This window comes from Nematostella vectensis, chromosome 13, assembly GCF_932526225.1.
Source record: "Nematostella vectensis chromosome 13, jaNemVect1.1, whole genome shotgun sequence".
NCBI lineage: Eukaryota > Metazoa > Cnidaria > Anthozoa > Actiniaria > Edwardsiidae > Nematostella > Nematostella vectensis.
In genome coordinates, this window is record NC_064046.1 from 570,139 (window position 1) to 593,475 (window position 23,337).

The window sequence follows — 23,337 nt, forward strand, 5'->3', positions numbered from 1 at the left end:
GAACACTGTAAAATCATCATCACTTTGTCGTTTGATTGGAATAAGAGGGCGCGTAGGATTTGCTGGGGGAAGGGGATGGCGTGCGCAGTCATAGGTATCATAAGGAAAAAGGATAGTATTTAACAATCCTTCAATAGGAAATGACCCACTTTTTGGCGGTCTGGGGGAGGCGCGCGCACCCTGTACCTCCCTGGTACTCGCCTGATAAGTCTTAATTCCTTACCCAGTAGATTGGAAATAATACAAAAGAAAGATAGAAGAGCCCCCTCCCCCTACCAAACAAACTCCCAGCAAACTTAGAGAAAGATTTCCCCACAAGGCATTTTCTTTTCCATTTCCTGTACCCCTTATTGAAATCTCAGTTTTTCTACTGCGTCACCCCACATGATGATCTGTCCCTGAACGAAAGTTAAACTCGTCAGTTTGAGAAACATTTTTTTTTTATTTCAAGAACAACAACGCATCCTTGCATTTCTTACCAGCTACAGAAACGCTGGATAAGTAATAAATAGTATAAAAAAGTATTGCATTTAGCCTTGAAGGCTAAAGTACAGGTCTGTTACAACAACAATACATTGCATCAGATCCTGCATTAAGTTAACACCACACCATACCCGTCATGCATTGCTTCGACATCAGAAACATTTAAAAGTGTTTGAATAATCGAACAACTTGAGGGCACTACAAATACATCAGAGAAACAATGTTCTTTTTGTCAAGGAAAATTGAGAAACGGCTAAACCATCAGCTGTAAGCTATCGCTTTTGTGCATCGTCAGACTGAAGGTTTTCCCGCCAATAGTTTTCCCGCCTCCTAAGACTGGTTTACGCATAATCGCGCGCGTTACCTAATATGGTATCTTGTGCATAAGAGTTGCCCGAGATTGTTGTTGGACGCTTTACCTTAACCTACTTCTTTCTTTTATTGAATAATTTTTGATATTTTTTAATTACCGACTGCGTAGTCGAATTTTGTGTTACCGTAAAAAACAGTATATGTACAAGAATAAATAGTAGTTAGAATTTGATTTTTTTTTTGCATGAAAGATTATATTGCGGCCATAAAAGTAATGCATCATGGGAAGCGTGCGCGTCCCTTGTAAATTCTGAGTATATACATATTGTTTAACACCACGTTTTTCTAAGATATACTAACTTTGGAAAATGCTAAACACTTTCCGAACTCAAGCTTTCTTAAATAAACACAATACAGATGCGTTTAATTAGCTGATGCCTTCAATGACAGCGAATTTATCAGAAATGTGTTTTGAGATGTCCAAGAAAAGATGATTTTTACATTAAGCAATCAAGATCACTTGTAAAATCACTCGGCCATAGCCTTATACGGGCATTTACGTAACTACGTTATACCACGCGATGCATTAGTTAAACAAACAATGCTACTCGAAATGGATTGTGTAGTTTCAGAAAATATCCACACACCCTATTGAGGGGGTCGGAGGTATGACCCCCCACCCCCCTGGAATTTCCAACCTCCTGGAAAAAAATGAATACAGTAACTCTTAAAAGGAAAAAGTGCATTTTACCCCCCTCCCCTCTGAAAATTCCTGGGCGTTTGAACACCCCACCCCCCACCCCCGGAATTTACAATTCCCTCAATGGGGGGTATGGATATTTTCTGGAACTACACATTAGTGGCTTTCTTTATCCTGAAAAGGTCTAGCGTATTACACTTGAACACAAGTGGCGCGATTCTGGCTGGTGTTAGGGCCAGTGTTTACACGGGGCTTAAAGCCCGTAGAGACTTTTGTAGCATACGAAACCTTATCAAAATCAAAATGGATTTAATTAAATCCGCTTGAATATTTCTAACGGCTCAGTTCCTTTATAAAATATCAAATAAAACAAAATAAAAAAATTGGCAGTCATATGCTAACCATACAGGCCTTTAAGAATTTGTGAACTTCATAGAACATCAAACAAAACAAAGAAGTAGTACATCAAACAAAACAAACACATAGTACAACAAACAAAACACATAGTACATCATAGTACATCATTGAAAAATGATGAGTTTGAATGTTAAATACAAAAACAAACAAACGTTGTCATGAGAGTCGGATCTACGGAGTTTAACGACTTCCTGTCAATGGTATCACGATGGTGCTCTCTGACCGACCATATGATTACCAGCTGTAGTGGTGACTTTCGCAGAAAGCGTATCGAATCAAGTGAAATTATACAAACAGCAGAGCAGTAAAAAATCTTAGATATATCCTATGGTTCCATTATTGTGATTCAGTAAGTGTCTGATATCACCATTACCGGGTCCAGAGGTCGGTAAAGTCCCGTTTGTCGTGACCATTAGCGTCGGACCTCCATTCAGCGCCTTGCCCTTCTTTCTTGTGAGTGTTTTCGCCGGCGTTTTGGCGCCTTTTTTCTTCTTTTTCTTCTTTCCGTTGTCTGCTTGGTAAAGAGGCTGGGTCTCGGAGTTGTGTGTCTCCGATAGCACGACATCTGGTAGGGTGGGCGTTCCCATCCCGATGAAGCCAAAGTAGCGGAGGAACGCAACGGCGGGAATGAAGAAGATCGAGCAAAGCGTCAGCATGATGCCCAGAAAGACGCCCCACGGGGGGAGGGGTTTGGACACTGTTTTTTTCTGGAATGAAAAATAAATAACTTGAGCAAAATCAAAATAACTCCAGCTTAGGAAAAATAATTTCAGCTTAAGCAAAATAAATTAGCTGAAGAAAACTATTTTTGGCTAAAGCAAAATAATTTTACCTAAAGAAAAATAATTATAGCTAAAGAAAATAATTTCAGCTAAAGAAAAATAATTTCAGCTAAAGAAAAATAATTTTACCTAAAGAAAAACAATTTTACCTAAAGAAAAATATTTTTAGCTGGATGAATGAAAATTCTCCCCAGAGTGAAACAATTTGTAGAGATAACCTTTCGATGCAGTATCTACGGACGGAGCTTTTCGAAAACGAAGACGTGACTCACTTTGCGTGCACGATATCAACAAGCAAATACTAGGTACACGCATGCGCTGAAAAGCTGTGGACGGGCTGTTTCAAAATGAATCAGAATCGTGTGGACCTAAATCTTTTTGAAAACGGAATGTTTTCTACTTGGGGACAGGGTCTGAGTTGCTTACCAGTTTGTCGTTCCATACGGAATACGACGGTCTCCCTTCGCTCATTCCTTTGATACTCATACCAAGCACTGCTAGAATGGCTAGTGGAGAGATCACCTTCCAGCACCATTTCCAGATAAACCGCGGTGGCTTGTTCGTCATGTACTGGATATCGTCACTAAATCTGAAGAGATACAATATTCTATGATCACTATTTTCAACAGCCATATTTTACATTATAGGCGACATCTTCATGCTCGTTGTCATCACCAACACCTCCATTACCATTATCATTATTAGCATAATCATTATTATTACCATCATCATCAACATTATAACCACCGTCATAACTAAACCATTAACAGTATCATTATCATCATAATAATCGTCAGCACCATTATCATCACCATCTTCTTCACCAATCACCATTATTTCCAATTTTGCCATCATCATAATCATCATCATTATAATCATCATCAACATAATCATCATCATTACATCATCATTATCACCATCACCATCATGATCATCATCATTACATTATCATTATCATAATCGATCATCATCATCATCTCAATTATCATCATAATGATCACCATAACCATTTCCTTTTTCCGTTCTCGCGGTTTTAGACCTCGGTCCTCACCTGTCTATTCCATATATGTAAGAAATGGCGATACATTCCACCAACGCGATAATCAGTAACGGAATGCCCGAACAGTAGCCATCCACCAGTTGTACCCAGTACTCCCCAGAGTGCTGTACCAAAGGGAACCCAAGCACGCATATCACCAACGATATAAGACCTGTTAGAACAATGATATTTCACCTTGGACGACCGAACTAGGAACCCAATTTAGCAGTAATGCTAAGCTAATAAAATGACAATTTGGTTTCACATGAATTATAATAAATTCTGAAAGCTAACAACCCTTCTATTCGACTCGTATCCGACCACGGAACACAGCTTTGTGGAGGGAGGAAAACTAACCCCCCCCCCCCGACTTTTTAGAGCAAAAGCAAGAACTAGCTAAGGCAAGTTCAAACCTCGTGCTGTCAATTTCCAATGCTCAGTGCATATACCTGCAGAAGCCGAGCAAAGATTCATCGACACTGATTATTTATTGCATGCATTTTGCATTGAATGCGGCTCAATACAAGAAGAGGTTTGAACTTAGGGCGCGTTTATGTACTCGTGATTCCGGAATGTGAATGGTTAGAATAGAAAAAGCGCGCGCTCGTTTATCCCGCGTTACCATTCCGGAATAGAATGCAGGCCATTTCACCCATTCTGCTACCTGTAGCAGAATTGCTCGAATGCTATTCTGAACATTATCTACAAACCATTTCCATTCCAGAACGATAGGAAAAAACGCGCCCTTAGACTAACCCATCTCACGTCGAAATTAGGAATCGATTTTAGAACTCAGTGGTGAAAGATACAGGTACTGCAGAGTGACGCTCTGCAAATTCTCCCCCAGGCCCCCATTAGGTTATTTTTTTTTCATCCTTGTTACAAACCTGAGACGTATTCTTTCTTCCAGTTTGGAAGGAGCTTCATGTCCCGGATGGGAGTGACCACGCCCTCCAGCATACCGAACTCCGTATCGATACCAACTGTGATAAGCATGAGGAAGAACATGACCGCCCACACCGGGGCCAGGGGCATCTTGTTAATGGCGTCCGTGAACACGATGAACGCCAAGCCCTGGCCTTGGGAGATCTATATAGACATAGGTAAGGTGGTTAGAAGGGGGTAGGTATTTAAGGGTAACTATAAACGCCAAGCCCTGGCCTTGGGAGATCTATATAGACAAAGGTAAGGTGATAAAATAGGGGGGGTGGGTACTTGAGAGCCACTAATTATTACAGACTCTCAGAGTCTCATAAAGTGTTCTCTCACCTCAAGGAACTGTGTCTTATTACAGACTCTTAGAGTCTCGTTAGCGATGACGGAGGCGTTCTTGATGACATCACTGATCTCCCCCTGGTTGACCTTGTCCCAGTCGGGCATCCCCTGGGATATTAGCCCAGTCACGTTCAACATCCTCTCGATGTCATTTCGCTTCTCTTCCAAGCAGGTATTCATCCGGTCTTGGGCCTGGAAGCCTGAAAGGGCAGGTACATATTACCAGGCCCGTACCCAGGATTTTTCTTGGAGGGGGTGGGGGGTGGGGTTGGGTGCAAAATCCAAAAAAGTGGACCTTTTTTTTTGGGGGGGGGAGGGAGGGGGAGAGAAGAGTTTTCTGATAAAAATCTGACCACCCCCGAAAGAACCAAAAGGGATTGTTTGACAGTATCTCCACGGGACGTTCATTGTCGGATTCGGCTACAAATGCAAGTCTGACCAAATCTAGCTTATGCTTTATAGTTTATAGCTTAATAGCACGTCTATTGGGAACCGAAAGTGGGCTTTAGGCCGTTGTGTGTTGGGGGGGTGCGTTCGCACCCCCTGCACCCCCCTGGCTACGGGGCTGATTACGTATGGTGAATGAGGTGGACTTAAGTTTGTTCGTGTTCGGCTTTCTTTTAAACGACTGCCATTTCAATTAAAGGCCCTTTTCTAAAAAAAAAACTCCAAAACATTCAGCTAGGTACAAATTATATGATATTTGTGATCATCCATGGGAAAAAATGGGTGGGTGGGTGGGAAATTCAGGCAAGATTCTGGCAGCGCTTTTATCCATCTATATAAATTATATATAAATCTCTTAAAATTTCTCGTAAAAAATTTCAGAAACTTTTTTTTTAACAGCGTGATGCTGTCCGTATCTTCACGCTAGTCATATCAGATAAGTAATATCAGATTAGATGTGAAGCGCATTTGGTCATGTCTCGCCATGTTAATTTGCGCTATTCAGATGCTTAAAATAGCTTCGTTTTACTACTCGTCCACTCAACTGTAGCTTCAGGTGACTAAAGTTACCTATGAAACAGAAGACCACGATGGAGGCGTAGATGGAAGTGGCGCAGTTTACGAAGCAAACCGTGATAGCGTCACGCGTGGAGTCATTCTTCATGGGGTTGTAGCTGGAAAATGCGATAAGTGAGCCGTAAGCCACGCCCAAAGAGTAGAAGATTTGTACAGCGGCGTCCAACCACACGAGCGGATCCTTCAACCGATTAAACTAAGAACGGGAGAAGAAGGTAAGAATTACCATAATATAAAAAAAATATTCGGTATTATGCTTGTAAGGACTATTTCAATGCGTTTTAAAGAGATTAATTGAGATTCCGCCACGGCTGAGTCTTTGCTTGTTCGACTACTGAAGTTAGCCGAAGTTAAAGTTTTGCCCACATTTCATTTTAGCGCATATTCGATAAAAAAGACGTCTTTCGTCGCATCAACGCGCCTATCTGTTGCCTACCTGTAAGCGGTAATCTACACGACACATACCTCTGGTACAAAAATAGTCTAAGTCCGTCCTGATAACCTTATTCACACGACACATACCTCTGGTAAAAAAGTAGTCTAAGTCCGTCCTGATAACCTTATTCACACGACACTTACCTCTGGTACAAAAGTAGTCCAAGTCCGTCCTGATAACCTTATTCACACGACACATACCTCTGGTACAAAAGTAGTCTAAGTCCGTCCTGATAACCTTATTCACACGACACATACCTCTGGTACAAAAGTAGTCTAAGTCCGTCCTGATAACCTTATTCACACGACACTTACCTCTGGTACAAAAAGTAGTCTAAGTCCGTCCTGATAACCATCCAGGTGGACTCCACGGAAGAAGAAGATGATGAGTAGAATGAGAGGCAGCGTCGCAGTAATGTAAACGATCTACAGAAAAGAGTAACGAGGAGAATGAGAACGTATTTTAAAGAGAGAACCATGATCGTGGAACACCTTAGCATGGAACACATGGTCATGGAACACCTTATCATGAAACACATGATCATGGAACACGGGATAATGGAACACATGATCTTTGGAACACAGAATCATAAACACATGGTCAAGGAACACATGATCATGGAACACAGGATCATGGAACACGTGCGAGGTAAAAGAGAGTACACTATCGTAAAATCTCCCCGTGCCTATTCTGACCGCCATTTTTTTAAATACTATCGCTCAACCGACCCCTCTGCGTCCGTACTTTCCAAAATGGCGCAATTCCAAGTTAGCGAACTCCGGGTTTTATAAGGCAGAGGTAGCCTAAACCCCTTCCACGTTACTAACCTTCCCTGTTACTTTGATTCCCTTACACATACACAACCAGACGAGGATCCATGTAGCGACCAGACAGCCCCATAGTTTCCAGTTCATCCCACCTCCATCCTCAATACCGCTAGAAATTCCTAACGTGGTGCGGTACCAGAAATACTCCGTGGGCTTAGACACGTCGCACGCGGGAACAGGTTCCATTCGCGTGATGTTCCCTATTGTCACTTTGTGCGTGGGACACGCAGCCCAAGGTAACGGCGATTGAAACGATTGTACAAAATAGAAAACACACCAACTAATGACCACATTGTAGTATAAACACACTAAGAAGCAAACGACGACAGACGCTATCCCGACCCCTCCCAGGTACGGGGAGATTTCGTTCCATACTCCTATAGAGCCTTTACGCATTCGTTGACCGATGCAGAGTTCCATGTAATATAGCGGGATTCCTTCCACCGCAAGCATGATTCCGTAAGGAATAAGAAACGAGGCTGACAAGATAAAAACATGGTTGTTAGATAGAAGGCTCAAGGCAAATAATGTAGTTAAGGTCGCACAGGCCCGTACCCAAGGGGGGGTGCAGGGGGTGCGAACACCCCCCCTCCCCCACAACGTTCGAAAGTCCACTTTCGGTTCTCAATAGACGTGCTTTTTGTAAACAAAACTATAAAGCATAAGCTTGGTCACTCTGGTATATCATCAATCCATAAGTCAGATTTTTTGTAGCCAAATCCGACAATAAACGTCCTTGGAGATACTGCAAAGGCATAAAAAAGTCACTTTTTGTTCTTTGAGGGGTAGTCAGATTTTTATCAGAGAACTCCCCCCTTCCCCCGGGAAAAATTAGGTCCATTTTTTGGGGGGATTTCGCACCCCCCCCCCCCCCCCCCAAAAAAATACGGGCCTGTCGCATCTGTTGCTTTAGAATAGCGTGCTGCCATAGCTTATAACTATGGCTAAACATAAGTTGTATGGCGGCTGCCTGAAGGCGCCTTCCCATGCCTTTAACTCGACCACGTCTGAATCTGCGCTCTAGTAATTCAGCATCTAGCTGCGATGAGAGTGATTAGCTACTCCAATTTAATTTAAATGTTCTCACCCTCACGTAACCATTCCTCAACCTATCCCACCCTACCCTGTCTTCCCTTGCCTTACCTTAAATGTTTTGATTTAATATTATTTTAATAATACAATTATTTACTTTGAATATCCTAACAATGGTAACATTCTCACCTCCTCCATTTTTGTGGCAAAGATGTGGAAACCTCCAGACATTACCCAGTCCAATAGTGTACCCAACAAGCGTTAATAAAAACTCCGTTCTGTTGTTCCATCTTTCTCTTTTATTCGCGTGTTTAAATTTTGCTTTTCTCTGTTGATAGTCCTCTTCCTCTTCTCCAAAACCATATCCATTCTGACTGATTGACCCGGACAATGCTCGTACCTCGAGTCGCGAGCCTCCCATATTTAAAAACTGCGACGAATCGCTATCCGGGAGTCCGAGGGACCCCGAGACGTTCCGATGAAGCCTTGACTCGTCCACTGTAAGGTGGTTATTAGATACTGCCATAGAGCTGTATGTCTCTCCCAGCTCGCATGGTGATTGGAAGTACGTTAAGCCATTAAAAGATCTAGGAAAGCGAAAGAGTCGCATCAGGCCACGCAAAGACAAGAAAGTCACGGGGAACGTTTAATTTTTCAAAGAGGCTGATTTTAGCACTTAAGATCATTGTCATGTAGTTGAGAAAATTAGAATAGGTGCCTATTTGTTTGGCAAGTATTTTAAGGTTTATTTTGTGGTGATACGATTGCGTGAGAACAAACGTAATTAGTGGTTAGTAGCCTGCAGGGAAAAGTAGATAGTGAACTTGCGGTTGAATGAATGCCAGAGTAGAAGGCTTGTGGTGAATGTATCTTTACGCCGTGTGATAGCTCCATTAATTACAATACAAACACACAGCACGGGATTCTTGAAATAGCTCTAAATTATCGTGATTATCGAGAATCCTCTAGATTATAAAGAGAGTCGGCATCACAAATCGCCCTACCTATACGTCTATGAAGTTTCAGCTCATTATCTTACTTGGCTGGCTATACCTCTATGAACCTACAGCCTATTTGCTAACACGGCCTAGCTATAACTCTATGAAGCTACAGCCCATTATCTAACTCGGCCTAGCTATAACTCTATGTAGCTTCAGCCCATTATCTAACTCGGCCTAGCTATACCTCTATGAAGCTTCAGCTCATTATCTAACTACACCTAGCTATACCTCTATGAAGCTTCAGCCCATTATCTAACACGGCCTAGCTATAACTCTATGAAGCTTCAGCCCATTATCTAACTCGGCCTAGCTATACCTCTATGAAGCTACTGCCCATTATCTAACTCGGCCTAGCTAAACCTCTATGAAGCTTCAGCCCATTATCTAACTCGGCCTAGATATACCTCTATGAAGCTTCAGCCCATTATCTAACTCGGCCTAGCTAAGCCTCTATGTAGCTACAGCCTATTTTCTAACACGGCCTAGCTATACCTCTATGAAGCTTCAGCCCATTATCTAACACGGCCTAGCTATACCTCTATGAAGCTTCAGCCCATTATCTAACTCGGCCTAGCTATACCTCTATGAAGCTTCAGCCCATTATCTAACCCGGCCTAGCTAAGCCTCTATGTAGCTACAGCCTATTTTCTAACTCGGCCTAGCTATACCTCTATGAAGCTACTGCCCATTATCTAACACGGCCTAGCTATACCTCTATGAAGCTACAGCCCATTATCTAACTCGGCCTAGCTAAACCTCTATGAAGCTCTAACCCATTATCTAACTCGGCCTAGCTAAACCTCTATGAAGCTAAAACCCCTTATCTAACGCCAACTTTTAATTACCACAAGGACGGACACGGGTGTAGCTTACATTTGTCAATAAACTTATAAATGCTGGTGTATTTTATGAAGACACGTCTTCGTTACACCCATCTCAGCGTGACGTCACATTCACTTTTTAAAAGAATAAGCTCTGAGACTTTAATTAAACCGATCTTGCCATCACTTATTTGTTAGTAAATTTTGAAAATGCCATATCCACATTTTACCAAATTTAATAGTTAGAAAGGAATACACTATATTTTGTTAATGTGTATACTTCTTTACGATCGATCAGAAAGTATAATATGTCTAATACTGTTCGTAAATTTCTACTTTCATCAAATCTTTTCACATTCAAATGTAAAGGCAGCTGGTTTATTATGCAGAGCGTGTTTTGATACAGAATGTAGAAGATTTTGACGATGTTTCCGGCTCGATGTTATTGGAATTCAGAAATCATATTTTCATACATTGTCATACGTTTTGTCCCCTGGTTCAGTTAAGAAAAGGCCCAGAAAATTCAATAAAGGTACACTTAGCTTGTCAAACTTTTCGATTTTCAGACGCAGCTGTAGATTAATTCAACTTTAAAGTCCAACCGTGCGGCTGCTTTCCCATCCATACAATACCGCATGTCGCTAGACATTGCACAGTTAAAGACGAAAGCCAAGCCTTTGGGATTCCCAATAACATTATCAGAACATATGAAATCCGCCTATACAACCATCGGGCTTTTGTATCGGACGACTTTTCACATGAAGGCATTCATTAAAACGCGTTAAAATGAAGTTTCGAGGACATGAGAAAATTTATCGTTCGAAAAGTAACCGGTAGTAAAAAATAACCTAGCCGTTATTCAAATGGAAAAGTTGTTTAAGGAAATTCCTGCTATTTACTCCTGCTTTTAAAGTTGTGATGTGCAATCAACAGCCAATAACTCGATTTGACGTTTAAACCTAATAGACGTTAAAACTTTGATAGCACATAGTCCATATCACATACGAAGCCAACTACAGTAGATCCATTATGATTTTCCTTTTAAATAAAGTCATGGGTTTTCAAAGAACTAGAAGTTAGATCTACTAGTCTTGAACTAAAGTTCTCGATGCACAGATTCCAAATATAATGCAATATTTTAATTTTTATACCTATGGGCGTCCTTAGAAAGAAAAATTAAAGTTAACTTTAAAACGTCAACGTTTTTTTAACTTAAATGCTCAGAATGGGCTTTAGACAATTTTTTACATCCATAGCTTAATGTAACACGCTGCATTTTACTTATGAAAAGATCCTACACTAAAACAGAAAAATAATTAATATAACCAATTTGAACACTCTGTTAGTTGGCAAACTAACCTTATTTATATCTTGTAATAAGCAGATATATGAGTTGTAAAGCGATTTTTTCTACCTGGCGAACAAAACCTCTGCGGCTTTTCTTCTTTCTTTGCAGCAGACTGTATAAAGCAGAGTCCTCAGACTTTAAGCCATAAGGATCGCTACACTCCAGTAAAACTCACCACAACCATTAGCTATGGTACCACACAAAATTGTGATTCATTTTACCAAACGGAATATCCCTAATTACGTAATTAATTAATTCATACCGAATGCTAAATTGACTGGGGATGTATATATTTTTTGTGAATGTCTAACGCAAGCTTATATAGTAAATTTTTAATAATAGCAAAGGGAGCTAAGTACCAGTGTTTTTATTAGTATGATTAAGTACCTGTCAAAATAGACTTAAAAATGCGATTTTGAAATGAGATTTGCGTGGATATAATGGGATATTTCTAAAATTGTGTCTTTGGTGCTTGACTTTGCTCTCTTGGGGTTTGAAATCAAATTCCGATTCTGGGCTATCGTTCATTATGGACTTTAGAGATATAGTACATTGAAGTATGCCATCTTGCTTGGGCATATCTTTGCCTTAGTTGCTCGCACTTAGTTGCTTGCAATTTTATGATAAAATTGAAATCTCTATCCGACAGCAAAAAAAAAATTAAATTAAGTACAGTTTATCTATAAACAGACTTAAGATATTGATGGCTCGTAATCTCTACTACTAATTATGGTCTGTCAGTCATCAATATCATTCGTCATCATCGCCGATGACCTACACTGAACCCCCCCTATCACATGCTAAAAAGTTTATCCTCCAAACAACAGCTCGAGACTAGTGATTATTTTTCTCTAATTATACAAACCGAGCAAAAATTGTGTGAGAAGTCGTATAAATGCATTGAAGCCGTACACACTCACAAATTTTGACCTTGAACGAAATTCACTTCAACTCATACTTTTTTTAAACGAGATATTTTTTTCTGCTAGAAAGAGACCTGCATTTGCTAGGTTTCCTAGCTGCTCTGTGATTGGTTCATTTCGATCCGCGAATAACTCAAGCTCGAAGGCATTTTGCACTTTGAACATGGAGTAAATAAAAGACAAAAACGCTCGAGAAAAGAAAACTTGTCTGGGAACGAGTTGTTTCAACTGTCAGCCTTTGATAAGGACATTTGTTTTTGACCTTGTCTCTGATTCTTTATTTCATCTCACTACGAATTAGCGTCTGTGCGAGCAAATTATTAATTGAACAATGATTTCGATATGAACAGCTCGCTCTTATTCATGGTTTTCCTCAGTTATGAGCGCTAACCGCTAATCCTCAGACCGGCAATAGAGTCTCTTGAGTTCAGTCTTCAGTAATTGGGGAAAAACGAGTAATATTCACAAATTGTTTACAATTTTCTTGGAATACCATATACAAACAGACTAAGGGCGCGTTTTTTCCTAACATTGTGGGAATGGGAATGGTTGGTAGAGAATGTTCAGAATGGCATTCGAGTCATTCTGCTACAGCTAGCAGAATGGGTGGAATGGCCTTTATTCTATTCCGGAATGGGAACGCAGGATAAACGAACGCGCGCTTTTTCTATTCTAATTATTCTCATTCCGGAATCACGAGTAAAAAAACGCGCTAAAACGAGCTGTTTTCTACAAGCTAACAAAACAAAATTAATGTTTTTTGTTATTAATTTGTCACTGGGACAAGTTTTTTTTACCACAACCTGCTAAATAACTTGTTTTGTAATTTCTATTTGGCACCCTTTGATAAACTGTGGCATAATGACAGATAGGTATTCAGCTTGAACCAAAAAAACCTCTCTAAGCAGACCAGGTAATATTCACCTGTTTGAAAACCTATTTAATCAGACCAGATGGACTCCTTCAAAATCTCTCAAATCCTAGTAACAATATTCCGCTTCAAGGTGAAATGAGTGAAAATTTTTTTATCGTTTTTCGTTTACCTCAAACTAATTGGTCTGAAAAAGAGTTATTCGCTTTCACAAAAAAAGCATACGCCAGACAAAACTCAGTCAAACCAATTTTGGTCATATCGGAATGGGTTTTTACAGCTGTTTTTCAGGCGGAAAAGACTTTTAGAGTCAACCTTAAAATGGTTGATAGTTAAGGCTGATTATTAAGTACGTTTGACTGGATAAGGCTCGAGTTAGGCTCGATATAAGTATATGCCTGCCCCGTCATCGTCTAATTAAACTGTCCTACTATTTATTTTGGTAAATCAAAATTACCGGCATTGCTGCCGCCTTCATATTTTTAGAATTTTTATTTCAATAAACTCGGAGAAACCATTCAACAAAGTCTGCTTTTGAGCGTTATATACTTGACGTTTTAAGCGTCATGATAATTCCATCGGTACAACCGCCATTTTGTTTCACTTGACCCCGTGGAATTCGGTAGCGTGTATCGATGAATGGATGGCTCGAGTATTCCTAGTAACTTTCTAAAAGAAGATTTGAATAGGGTACCTGAAATATCCAGAAATGCTGTTCATTTAGTCGAACTTACTTTGACGTAGAGAAAAATATTTCTATTGTTGTCACGTTAGATTGTCAAGTTACCGATAAATTTTTATTTTACTAAGGATGGCGCAAACATTGTTTTCGTTTTTTTTTCTTGGAACTGAAGATTGAGAATGAAATTGCATTTCTTGTATATTGGGCTTAACTAATCCAGTTAAGAGATATATTATGATAATCCTGGCAAACGCGAATACGTGATGAGTAAAATTCTAGAACTATCTTATGTATTTGTTAAAAATCAATTAAATATAAACACCTTGTAGGCATCATGAATTGTAAATATAACTTTACACTAGAATTTGAAATCACATGAGTTCTTGTGATTTTTTTAAACCACAGGCAATTGTATTATAGATGTAGAGAATCCTGTGAATGCTAGAAAGACTGTTCTAGCGGTGAAGGTTAGTTGTCATGGGAACACCAGGCCTTGGCAGGATTCTTAAAAATCAGTTGAAATATATCTGATTGTGGAAAAAACATATTTCTAAATGTGACTGTGATATAAGTTGAATAAACCCGGATTTCTTTAGATAGAAAGATGTCAGGATGATTGGACTTTGTTTGTTTGTTTTTTTTACAGGGGAAATCAAAAGAAACGAAAAAAGCAGTTCAACTTAGCCCGGTTCGAGTTGGTTTACAGTGACTAGTCCCCAGGCTCTGCTCCCCGCTCGCCTCCTTAATAAAATGCTAAATATGTAATGTATAAAATGTATACATATATTGCTATTATAAGTGTTTTATTTGGCAGGAAATACTGAAAAAATATACGGCAACCGGAACCATTTGCAATTTTAATTACCGATAAAAAGAGGCAGATTCTGGTTTTCTACCAATTTCAACAATGTTAGGTGAAAACAAGAAAGCATAAGAAAATATTTAATTAAATGCTTCCGATGTTGAATGCACTTGATTGCAACCCTTCTTCTGCAGCCTCCCTTGGCAGATATTATTTTTATCAAAAATAATTCATGAACAGAAAAATTAAATAAATAGATGATTGAAGCTTTATTAATCTATTAATACTTTTCTTACTCTTTTTTGTTATGTTTTATTAAACATGGAAGTACAATAATATCATTATCATTTCCAATCAGCTTATAACTCTAATCTAGTCACTATCAAGATTTAATAAATATATATTGAAGATAAAGCAAAACGAAGCTGTCCAAATGTGTTTGCGGGTTTTTATGTGTTTTTGTTTTGATTAGTAGGCTTCTCAAGTTCCAGCTAATTGCTTAATTACTCGCTTTTGAATCGACATATATGCAAAGTACTCGCTTAGTGCCTATACACAGCCTATCAACCTTAAGTAATTGGTGATTTGCGCCCAAATTTGCAGTCTTAGAAAGATACACGGTATTTAAGTACCCTTTCACGCTCTTCTAAACTTATTCAAAATATTACTTGACAGGGAAGAAAATGCGTGGAGTAGACCTCTTAATATCTTACTCTTATGCAAATTATCTCTGTCGAGCTGGAAATAAAAGTAAACAAATAAAAATTTGCGAGGAGCTTTTGAATGTAGTGTAGCTACTAAAAATAAAAACAGAATTATTTTTCCTCTCATTTTACTTTCGATTTCTCAATGTCTACGCCGCTCGCAAGATTCAACGTGTGTTATAACCTTAGCAGTAATTTCTTTTAAAAATATATTTATGTCAAAAGTATATGATTTGTGTGCTTTACTGTTTAGTCAAGGGCCTTATCTAAGGAAAAGATTAAAATCGTTCAACGAGAGATTAGTGTACTGGGCAACCTTTTAAATTATTCCCTCTTGAGATGAACGGAAAGGTTTACTGAGATTTTTAAAGTGGTGGGTGTTCCTTGAAAACTTAGTGTGTTAGGAAACCACTTGAAACAGACAGGTTGGATTCGCCTGACAGAGCGCGCAAGCAAATTGTGGACATAGACATGACACGCGTTGAAAGCTTAACAAGCAAGACAGAATAATAGCTTACAGTTACTTGTTATTTTATTATTCTTTGAGCAGCGAACCAGTAATCGTAAAAATAACACCTAGACGATTTCTCCTTAGGAAAGGACCGCGAATTCTGACGCCACTTAACCGAGATGAGCGCTGTAACACATTAGCACGATTTAATGTCTGATTAGTTACTTATCCCTATATCCGCTATTTTACAGATCATCATGCTAAAACTGACTATCTTTTGATATTTGTTATCATTTGCGTGTGTGTTTATCAGATGTGTTCGTCCTACCTTGTTTTTCCGCCGGCACGGTTATCCATTCCCGCTTATTTCCAGAAAACCCTGTTATAAGACACATTTGTTAGAATACCGGTGACACCTCCAATTCTCTTTCCCTGAGAACACATTACGTCCCATTTACTGGTCGATTCCCGCGTAATTTTTTATCGAGAAGCCAACTACGATTCATCGCTAATCTAAAATGCTAATGAATGCCGCCTTTCGGAGATCTTTTGAAAAGCTCGCATTCTAATTGTAGGTGACCGCTACAATTTCATCCCGAGCCAAGTGTAATTTATAAGCTAATTCTGGCCAATGAACGGCTTCTAGACTCACGTAGGGTGACTTATCGTTTATATTTCTGGCTGGTGGTTTGTATAATGGAAGCATGGAACTAAGGAATTGAAGAACTGATGATTTTGCAGAAAGACAAATAGTACAACAACGAAAGCTTTGTCAACAAACCTGGCTTTCTCTGAGGGTAGAAAAAAATGAGCTCCGCTTTCTAATTAATTATTCTTTATAATTCGTCAATCGTTTAAGAAAATTTGATTTGCGATTTTTTTTGAAGGATAAAATTATTAAAATGGAAATTTTGTTTGAAATTATAGCAAGTTGTCGTCGGTAGTAATTAAAACCGGTGAACTTCAAAGAGTGCTGAATAATTGATACAACGAGGTCTCTACAAGAATGCATGCGCTATGCAAAGTGTTCTGAATCCTCCTGCATATCACACGTCTGGAGGGTAATTATTGTCTGCCTTTCCTCACGCATGAGTCTTACCCAGTGGACTTATATTATAAGGCTTTATAAAGCCTTGTGGTTAGGACAAGCTAAACATTAAGAAAATAAACAACAGCCATAATTTTTGGGATGATTATGAAAGATTTTGCTAGTCACAAATTACAAACATAAAACTGATGCATATTTAAACTTCTTTTTTATGAAGCACACATATTCCGGGTTTTCCCTAAGTGTTTGTGGCAGATGCTATATCTCGGTATGGGAAAGAGTCCAAGATGATAATGACGCTGGCAATGATGATGACTAAGGCAATGATGATGACGACGATGATGATTGTAATGACGATGACTATGATGATTGTAATAAAGATGATGACGATGATGATGATGATGGTAATGATGATGATGATGACGATGACGATGATGATGTTGGTTAAAAGAATATCGACGCACAGTGAAAAAAAAGAGCGCACGCATTCAGTTCTACCTTAGTTTTAGTTGCGAGTTTTTTTTCTAGTTCTTAAGGTTGATCGCGGATATTAACTTACGTCGCGAACAACTTTTTATGACGAAGCTTTTTTACCCCAAGACAGCCTCCAATCTCTCTAATTGTTGCAGAGCATGTAGCTAAGATATTTAAGCTTTGAAAGAGACTAAAATATTCTAAAGATTGTTTGTATATTTCAAGCTATAAGTGTATTATGGAATAAATACTTTCCCTCTTTCAAACCCTTTTTTCAGCGTTTGTTGGTGCGTGATCGCGTTTCAATGCGTCCCAGAGCTTTTCGCAAGAGCTACCCCGGGGCGTGCAGTATGAGCTGTGAATTCCCATTTGGGACATAAACATCGAGGCATGGGGTTTATCATTAGTTCAGGAGAGGCAGTTATTCTAACGGCGAAGTCGCTTGCTGAGGGTTTACGTTTTTCTCGGCAGTAGCGATAAATTACTCGATCTTCCTTGCAAGGCGATTATTGGAATGTGGACAATTATCAAGAGCTTAATGGGCGAGGTATAGAAGGATACTTTAAACAGCCGTGTTTGACTAAAACTCGCTAAAAATTTAAGTCCAGTGAATTTGGAAATTATTTACTTTGCTTACTTTGTAAGCTTTTATATCTTACCGACATGCTCTACCAAAATTAGAGAGATCGGAAGCCGTCTTGGGGTAAAAAAGCTTCGTCAAAAAAAGTTGTCCGCTTCGCGAGTTTATGTCCGCGATCTACCTTAAGAGCATATGGTCATATTTATGAGTTAACTTGCGCTCTGCAAAAGCTGTTGAATATAAACATTCACGTAAACCATGAAGCAGTGCAGTGTTAGATCCTATATGATCCTAGGCAGGCCGGTGTATGTTACACCATGTGTATAATATATCCCCCACCCCTCCCCCCCTCGACGAATATTGGATACAGTCGCGCCTAAACAGCGGGAAGTGGGAATGGCCGTGAAATTAGTTTTACATCACTTCATTAGTTTGTCGCTTCAGCCCCTGCTTAGCTGGGGTATCACCGCTTAATATAAAACTGCCGCTTGATCTAATACCAACGCTTAATGTAATAAAATTCGCCGCTTGATATAATACTAATGCTTAATATAATTGTTTTTTGATCAATCAAATTAGTTTGCTTTGCAGACTTTTAATAGTATAGATTATAGATAATGATTCTAAATGATGATGATGATGATTTAGATGTTGATAATAGATGATCTTGGACGCTGATGATGGTAGTGGCAAATTTATGATGATGTGAAAGAATTGATACAAAAGTGTTAGTCTTTTGTCTCCGTTATGCTTGTTGTGCAGGTTTCTCAAGTTGACTTAAGAAGATCAGAAGCGCCGAAGATCACTTGCCCTTTAGAAGATCTTATCTCAAAGTCAAGAGTATGGTTCTCGCTTCCGTACTCTCACTTCTGATCACGTGATATCTGGAAGATCTGGACTAAAAACAACAGAAAAAGGCGCCTCGCTTTCCCAGTAGGCCAATAGTCCAGTAGGCTAATCGCCTAGTAAGCCAATAGTCTAGTAGGCCAATAGTCTAGAAGGCTAATAGTCTAGCAGGCCAACAGTCTAGTAGGCCAACAGTCTAGTAGACCAGTAGGCCAATAGTCCAGAAGGCCAATAGTCCAGTAGGCCAATAGTCTAGTAGGTCAATAGTCTAGTAGCCAATAGTCTAGTAGGCCAATAGTCCAGTAGGCCATAAGTCCAGTAGGCCAATAGTCTAGTAGGCCAATAGTGTAGTAAGCCAATAGTCCAGTAGGCCAATAGTCCAGTAGGCCAATAGTCCAGTAGGCAAATAGTCTAATAGGACAGTAGTCTAGTAGGACAATAGTCTAGTAGGCCAAATAGTCCAGTAGGTCAATAGTCCAGTAGGCCATTAGTCCAGTAGGCCAATAGTCTAGTAGGCCAATAGTCTAGTAAGCCAATAGTCCAGTAGGCCAATAGTCCAGTAGGCAAATAGTCTAATAGGACAATAGTCTAGTAGGACAATAGTCTAGTAGGCCAATAGTCCAGTAGGCCAATAGTCTAGTAGGCCAATAGTCTAGTAGGCCAATAGTCCAGTAGGCCAATAGTCCAGTAGGCCAATAGTCCAGTAGGCCAATAGTCCAGTAGGAACCCTACGGAATCCTGTGCATCTGTAAATCTAGCATAATATTGGCTAACTATTTTAAGCTTTGTCTTGGTGGCCACGGTAGCGCGCGTCGTTAATATTGTTAGTGTTTGGTGAAGTTTGCCCAGTCAGTTTTGGCTTAATACTTGGTGTTCCTTTGGCTGAAGTTCCATCCACTCTGACCTAATTTTGGAACTTCCTCTTGATGCAACGCAAATATGCATAGTAATATCGTACAGCAAGTCTCCGTCTTAAGCTGCAACCGTAGTAACATGGGACAAATCACATAATATATTTTTGCTTTAGGGATTGTCCATAAAAATAGAATGCCAGACAAAGAACTCCAAAACATTTGCTCACCACTTAATCTCGATTAGCGACGAAACAAGCAATGAAATTAATCACCAACAATAAATTACAACGACGTAGCGTAGCAAGCTGGGAACATTTACAGCCGTGTTAACTAGATTTGGAATCTGCAATATTATTGGATTAATGAAGTAGTAGCATGTTATCGTTGGTGGCAAAATTCACTGTTTTCCGGATTACACTAAGTGTTTCAACAGTTTTACAAGCAACGCCAAAGTAGTTCAATTGGAGGAGTTAAATCATGAGTCACGATGCATCTCAATAAGTAACGCGGTTTCAGCGAAATTGATTTGGGTGTGTGCCAAACAAATTGGTTAAAGAATGTCAATCACCCAATCCTTTGTTATTGTTTATCCTTAAAAAAAACAGGGGTTTATTCGCAAGGAACCTTCAAAATAACAGTGTACGAATGAAGTCTGATATGTTAATGAGGATATATGATTGAAAATATCTTGCCGGTTACTTTCTTGAATTAGCCGATGGAAATGGATGCTTTGTGTGACTCGCCACTGAGCGGGGGCATAAAATAGCGGCGTGATTGGCCTTCTTTAAAATAGTTTGACATGTTCGGTATATTTGCGGATCTGCGTAAGTTAACACTAGCGCGAGAGAATGCACCCGAAACCAAACAATCAAATTGATTTCAGTTTATTCCCCGCCTTTGTTTTAAAGGTGGATACATAAGCGGAATTTAAAGATACAATATTTTGTAGATTAAAACATCATTTTCATTCAGAATAAGGCATCCTATGGAGAGCCCTTGTTATTCTCAAGTCCAACGCAATTTGTGACAAGCATGTAACAATTTCTCAGATTTAAAGCAATAAATAATGGGCGGTTTTAAATAAGGTGATGATCCAAACATCTACCTCGAAATAGTGAGAAAGAATAAAGGAAATGGCATTTTTTAAAGCAGAATAAAGCATTTTTTAAAGCAGAATATTGTGATTATTTGTAGATATTAGCACAGTGACAGTTGTCTATTTTAACATATCTATAATTCTGACATTTTGCTTTGTCATTAAGATGTTTTTCTCGAATAACGATTAAGACTGACGTGTTCCGTGATGTCTGCACTATAACAGTAAAAATATTTTTTAACAGTTTCTTTTTATTACCATTAACCTCAAGTAAACAGTGTTTCCTCGCAAACAGTTGCTTTGACGTAACAAAACTGAATAACCTGATTTGATTCACTATGTACGGTAACAATTAACGTAGCACCGAGACCGATTATTTCTTAAGATGTTAGCGACATCTAGCTTAAGTTATGTAATTCTGTTACTTTTCCAAATAAATCTTAATTCAGGAAACTCTAATCGCAGAGGCCTCTAGTGTACAGTGCTTTAGTTTAAACTTTTGTACATACCTATATTGAGGTTTAAGCCTCTTGTCTCATTCTCTATAGCCAAGTACTTTGCAGTTAGACGTTCCCCATATCCTCCCATCTCATATCACTTGACATAAACATCTAGAAAAGACGGGAGACCATGCTTGAAATAGACAACTTCCTGCTACCGATAAAGACTCCAGGTTGGTTAGAACTGTCACCAAAAGTTATGGCCCAACGCCAGACTTGGAATGACAACACATGAGACATCTAAAATTAATGACGAACGGCCACAAAACAGAACAACAACCACAATTACTTTAAAAACATCCTGTCCGCGAGAATTATGTTATTTGAGGGATAACGATTTGTTGGCAGTTTTAAAAACATACCTTTTCTGGGAGCTAGACGTAGCGAAACGATGTGCCTGCCTTTAAATAAAATGTGTGCCTACAGCTGGTCCGTGTTAGGAGGATTTTTGGAGCAGACTTTTAGCTCTAATTGGTTGTATTATGCAGCACGAGTCACGGAGATAACAAAAGGCTGCCAATTAGAATACCGAGGCCTCTCTTCCAAACATGACTTTGCAAGCAAGCTATAAACATGTGTAACGAGAGTGTGACGTTAACACGTTCTCTGAGACCTGCTGACTCTGTCAGAAAAATGCGGTCATTTATGAAATTGTTTTAGCTTGCACTAATCGATACGGTTTTATTCAAGTTCGTTTGAATTGTGCTCGATTAAATTGTTTGCCAATATCAATGATATTATAGGAGTTCCGGACGAAGTTACTCTTCTATCGATTGCGATTTAGAAATGGAATTTTAAGAGCTTTATAGTGTGCATTGAGGCTCGACAGAAGGGATTGAAGTTGGTTAAGTGACAATCTTTGGGTGTAAAAAAAGTAGTTGCTTATTTACTATTGATTAGTTTTGAGAAGGAAATGGTTTTTACTGCTATTTTCACGCATTACAAAGTGTTAGTGTCATCTCGTTTTGGTGTTACCTGAATTGTATCAAGAATTGCAAAACCTATTCCAATCCAATTATTAAGATCCTCCTTGAGTCTAAGCCGATATGCGGGCGATAAACGTTTTTTTTAAAAATATGTTTGCATATTTACATATGCCTTTAGAGTTTTGAATCGTTGTTAACACGATTATTTATTTATGATATAGGGCATTTTGGATTTAGGTTCTATTACACTTTGTATCTGATTTTGCGAAGACAAAACCATGACATTTCATAGAGATATTCGTTATAATTTAAGGTAACCCTGTTTATTTAAATTTCGATATATTTTAATCTATCATCTGTGTTTAAAAGATCTCTGTCTTTTAAAACATACGAAGTTATCACCTTGGTTACAATTGATATTTAGTGGATTTCAAAAATAGATTGAGGTGATGCGTTGATTCGCAATTTTCTGGTATTACTGAGGATTACATAAAGTGTAACCGTATTCATGATTTGAAATTAAAGCAGAGGAGAACTAAGAAAATGTTCAAAGGGTGGTAAGGAATTTCGGCTATTTATAACCAAAAACTAGACACACAATGAGATGTGATAGGAACCAAAAGTTAATGATTTTTTTTATGAATTGGTTGAAAAATGACAAATATAAAAATATCATAAATATTATATTCTTTTTTTTATTTCTCTGTCGTATGCTTTTCATTTTCGATATTATTTTATATTCTTTCATGCCTCTGACAACACAAAAGCCAGTAGTACTTTTTGGAGACCTAGTATCAATTTGAAGGAACACCTTTATGTACGGCGTACAAAACACAGACGATAAGATAGGAGAAAATAGCTCAAGAACAATGAATATTCAAAATTGCATCTGAAAGGGATATATTAATATAGGAGCTTTCAACACGTTCCGTTAACATAGTTTTGATTTCTATCTTACGTAACCTTTCTTTTGATACACAATTAATTTATTTAAAGGGGCGGAAAGGGGGGAGCTTTTGTGTGGATAATTATGCTGCTTTATTAGATCGGTTACCAGACATTTATGCAAATACAATCAACAAAA

General features: G+C 38.8%; 1 protein-coding gene across 7 annotated transcripts; it reads right to left on the reverse strand.

Annotated features, from left to right (window-relative positions):
* Positions 1-422: 422 nt before the first annotated feature.
* On the reverse strand, positions 423-21,883 carry LOC5521598 (sodium-dependent neutral amino acid transporter B(0)AT3-like). Of its 7 annotated transcripts, XM_048720945.1 has the most exons (12): positions 21,690-21,881; positions 21,337-21,438; positions 16,258-16,308; positions 8,516-8,913; positions 7,295-7,773; positions 6,782-6,892; positions 6,026-6,227; positions 5,003-5,208; positions 4,621-4,822; positions 3,746-3,905; positions 3,121-3,283; positions 423-2,619 (listed from the first exon to the last, which is right to left on the reverse strand). In XM_048720945.1, exons 3-12 carry the CDS (start codon positions 16,284-16,286, stop codon positions 2,227-2,229), a joined length of 2,343 nt encoding a protein of 780 aa, XP_048576902.1. In that variant the 5' UTR covers positions 16,287-16,308; positions 21,337-21,438; positions 21,690-21,881; the 3' UTR covers positions 423-2,226. The 7 variants fall into 7 exon arrangements, with proteins under 7 accessions (XP_048576902.1, XP_048576906.1, XP_032222655.2 ...); XM_048720949.1 differs by lacking the exon at positions 16,258-16,308 and having other exon boundaries at positions 21,690-21,883; XM_032366764.2 differs by lacking the exon at positions 21,690-21,881 and having other exon boundaries at positions 21,337-21,549.
* Between the last annotated feature and the right edge of the window lie 1,454 nt (positions 21,884-23,337).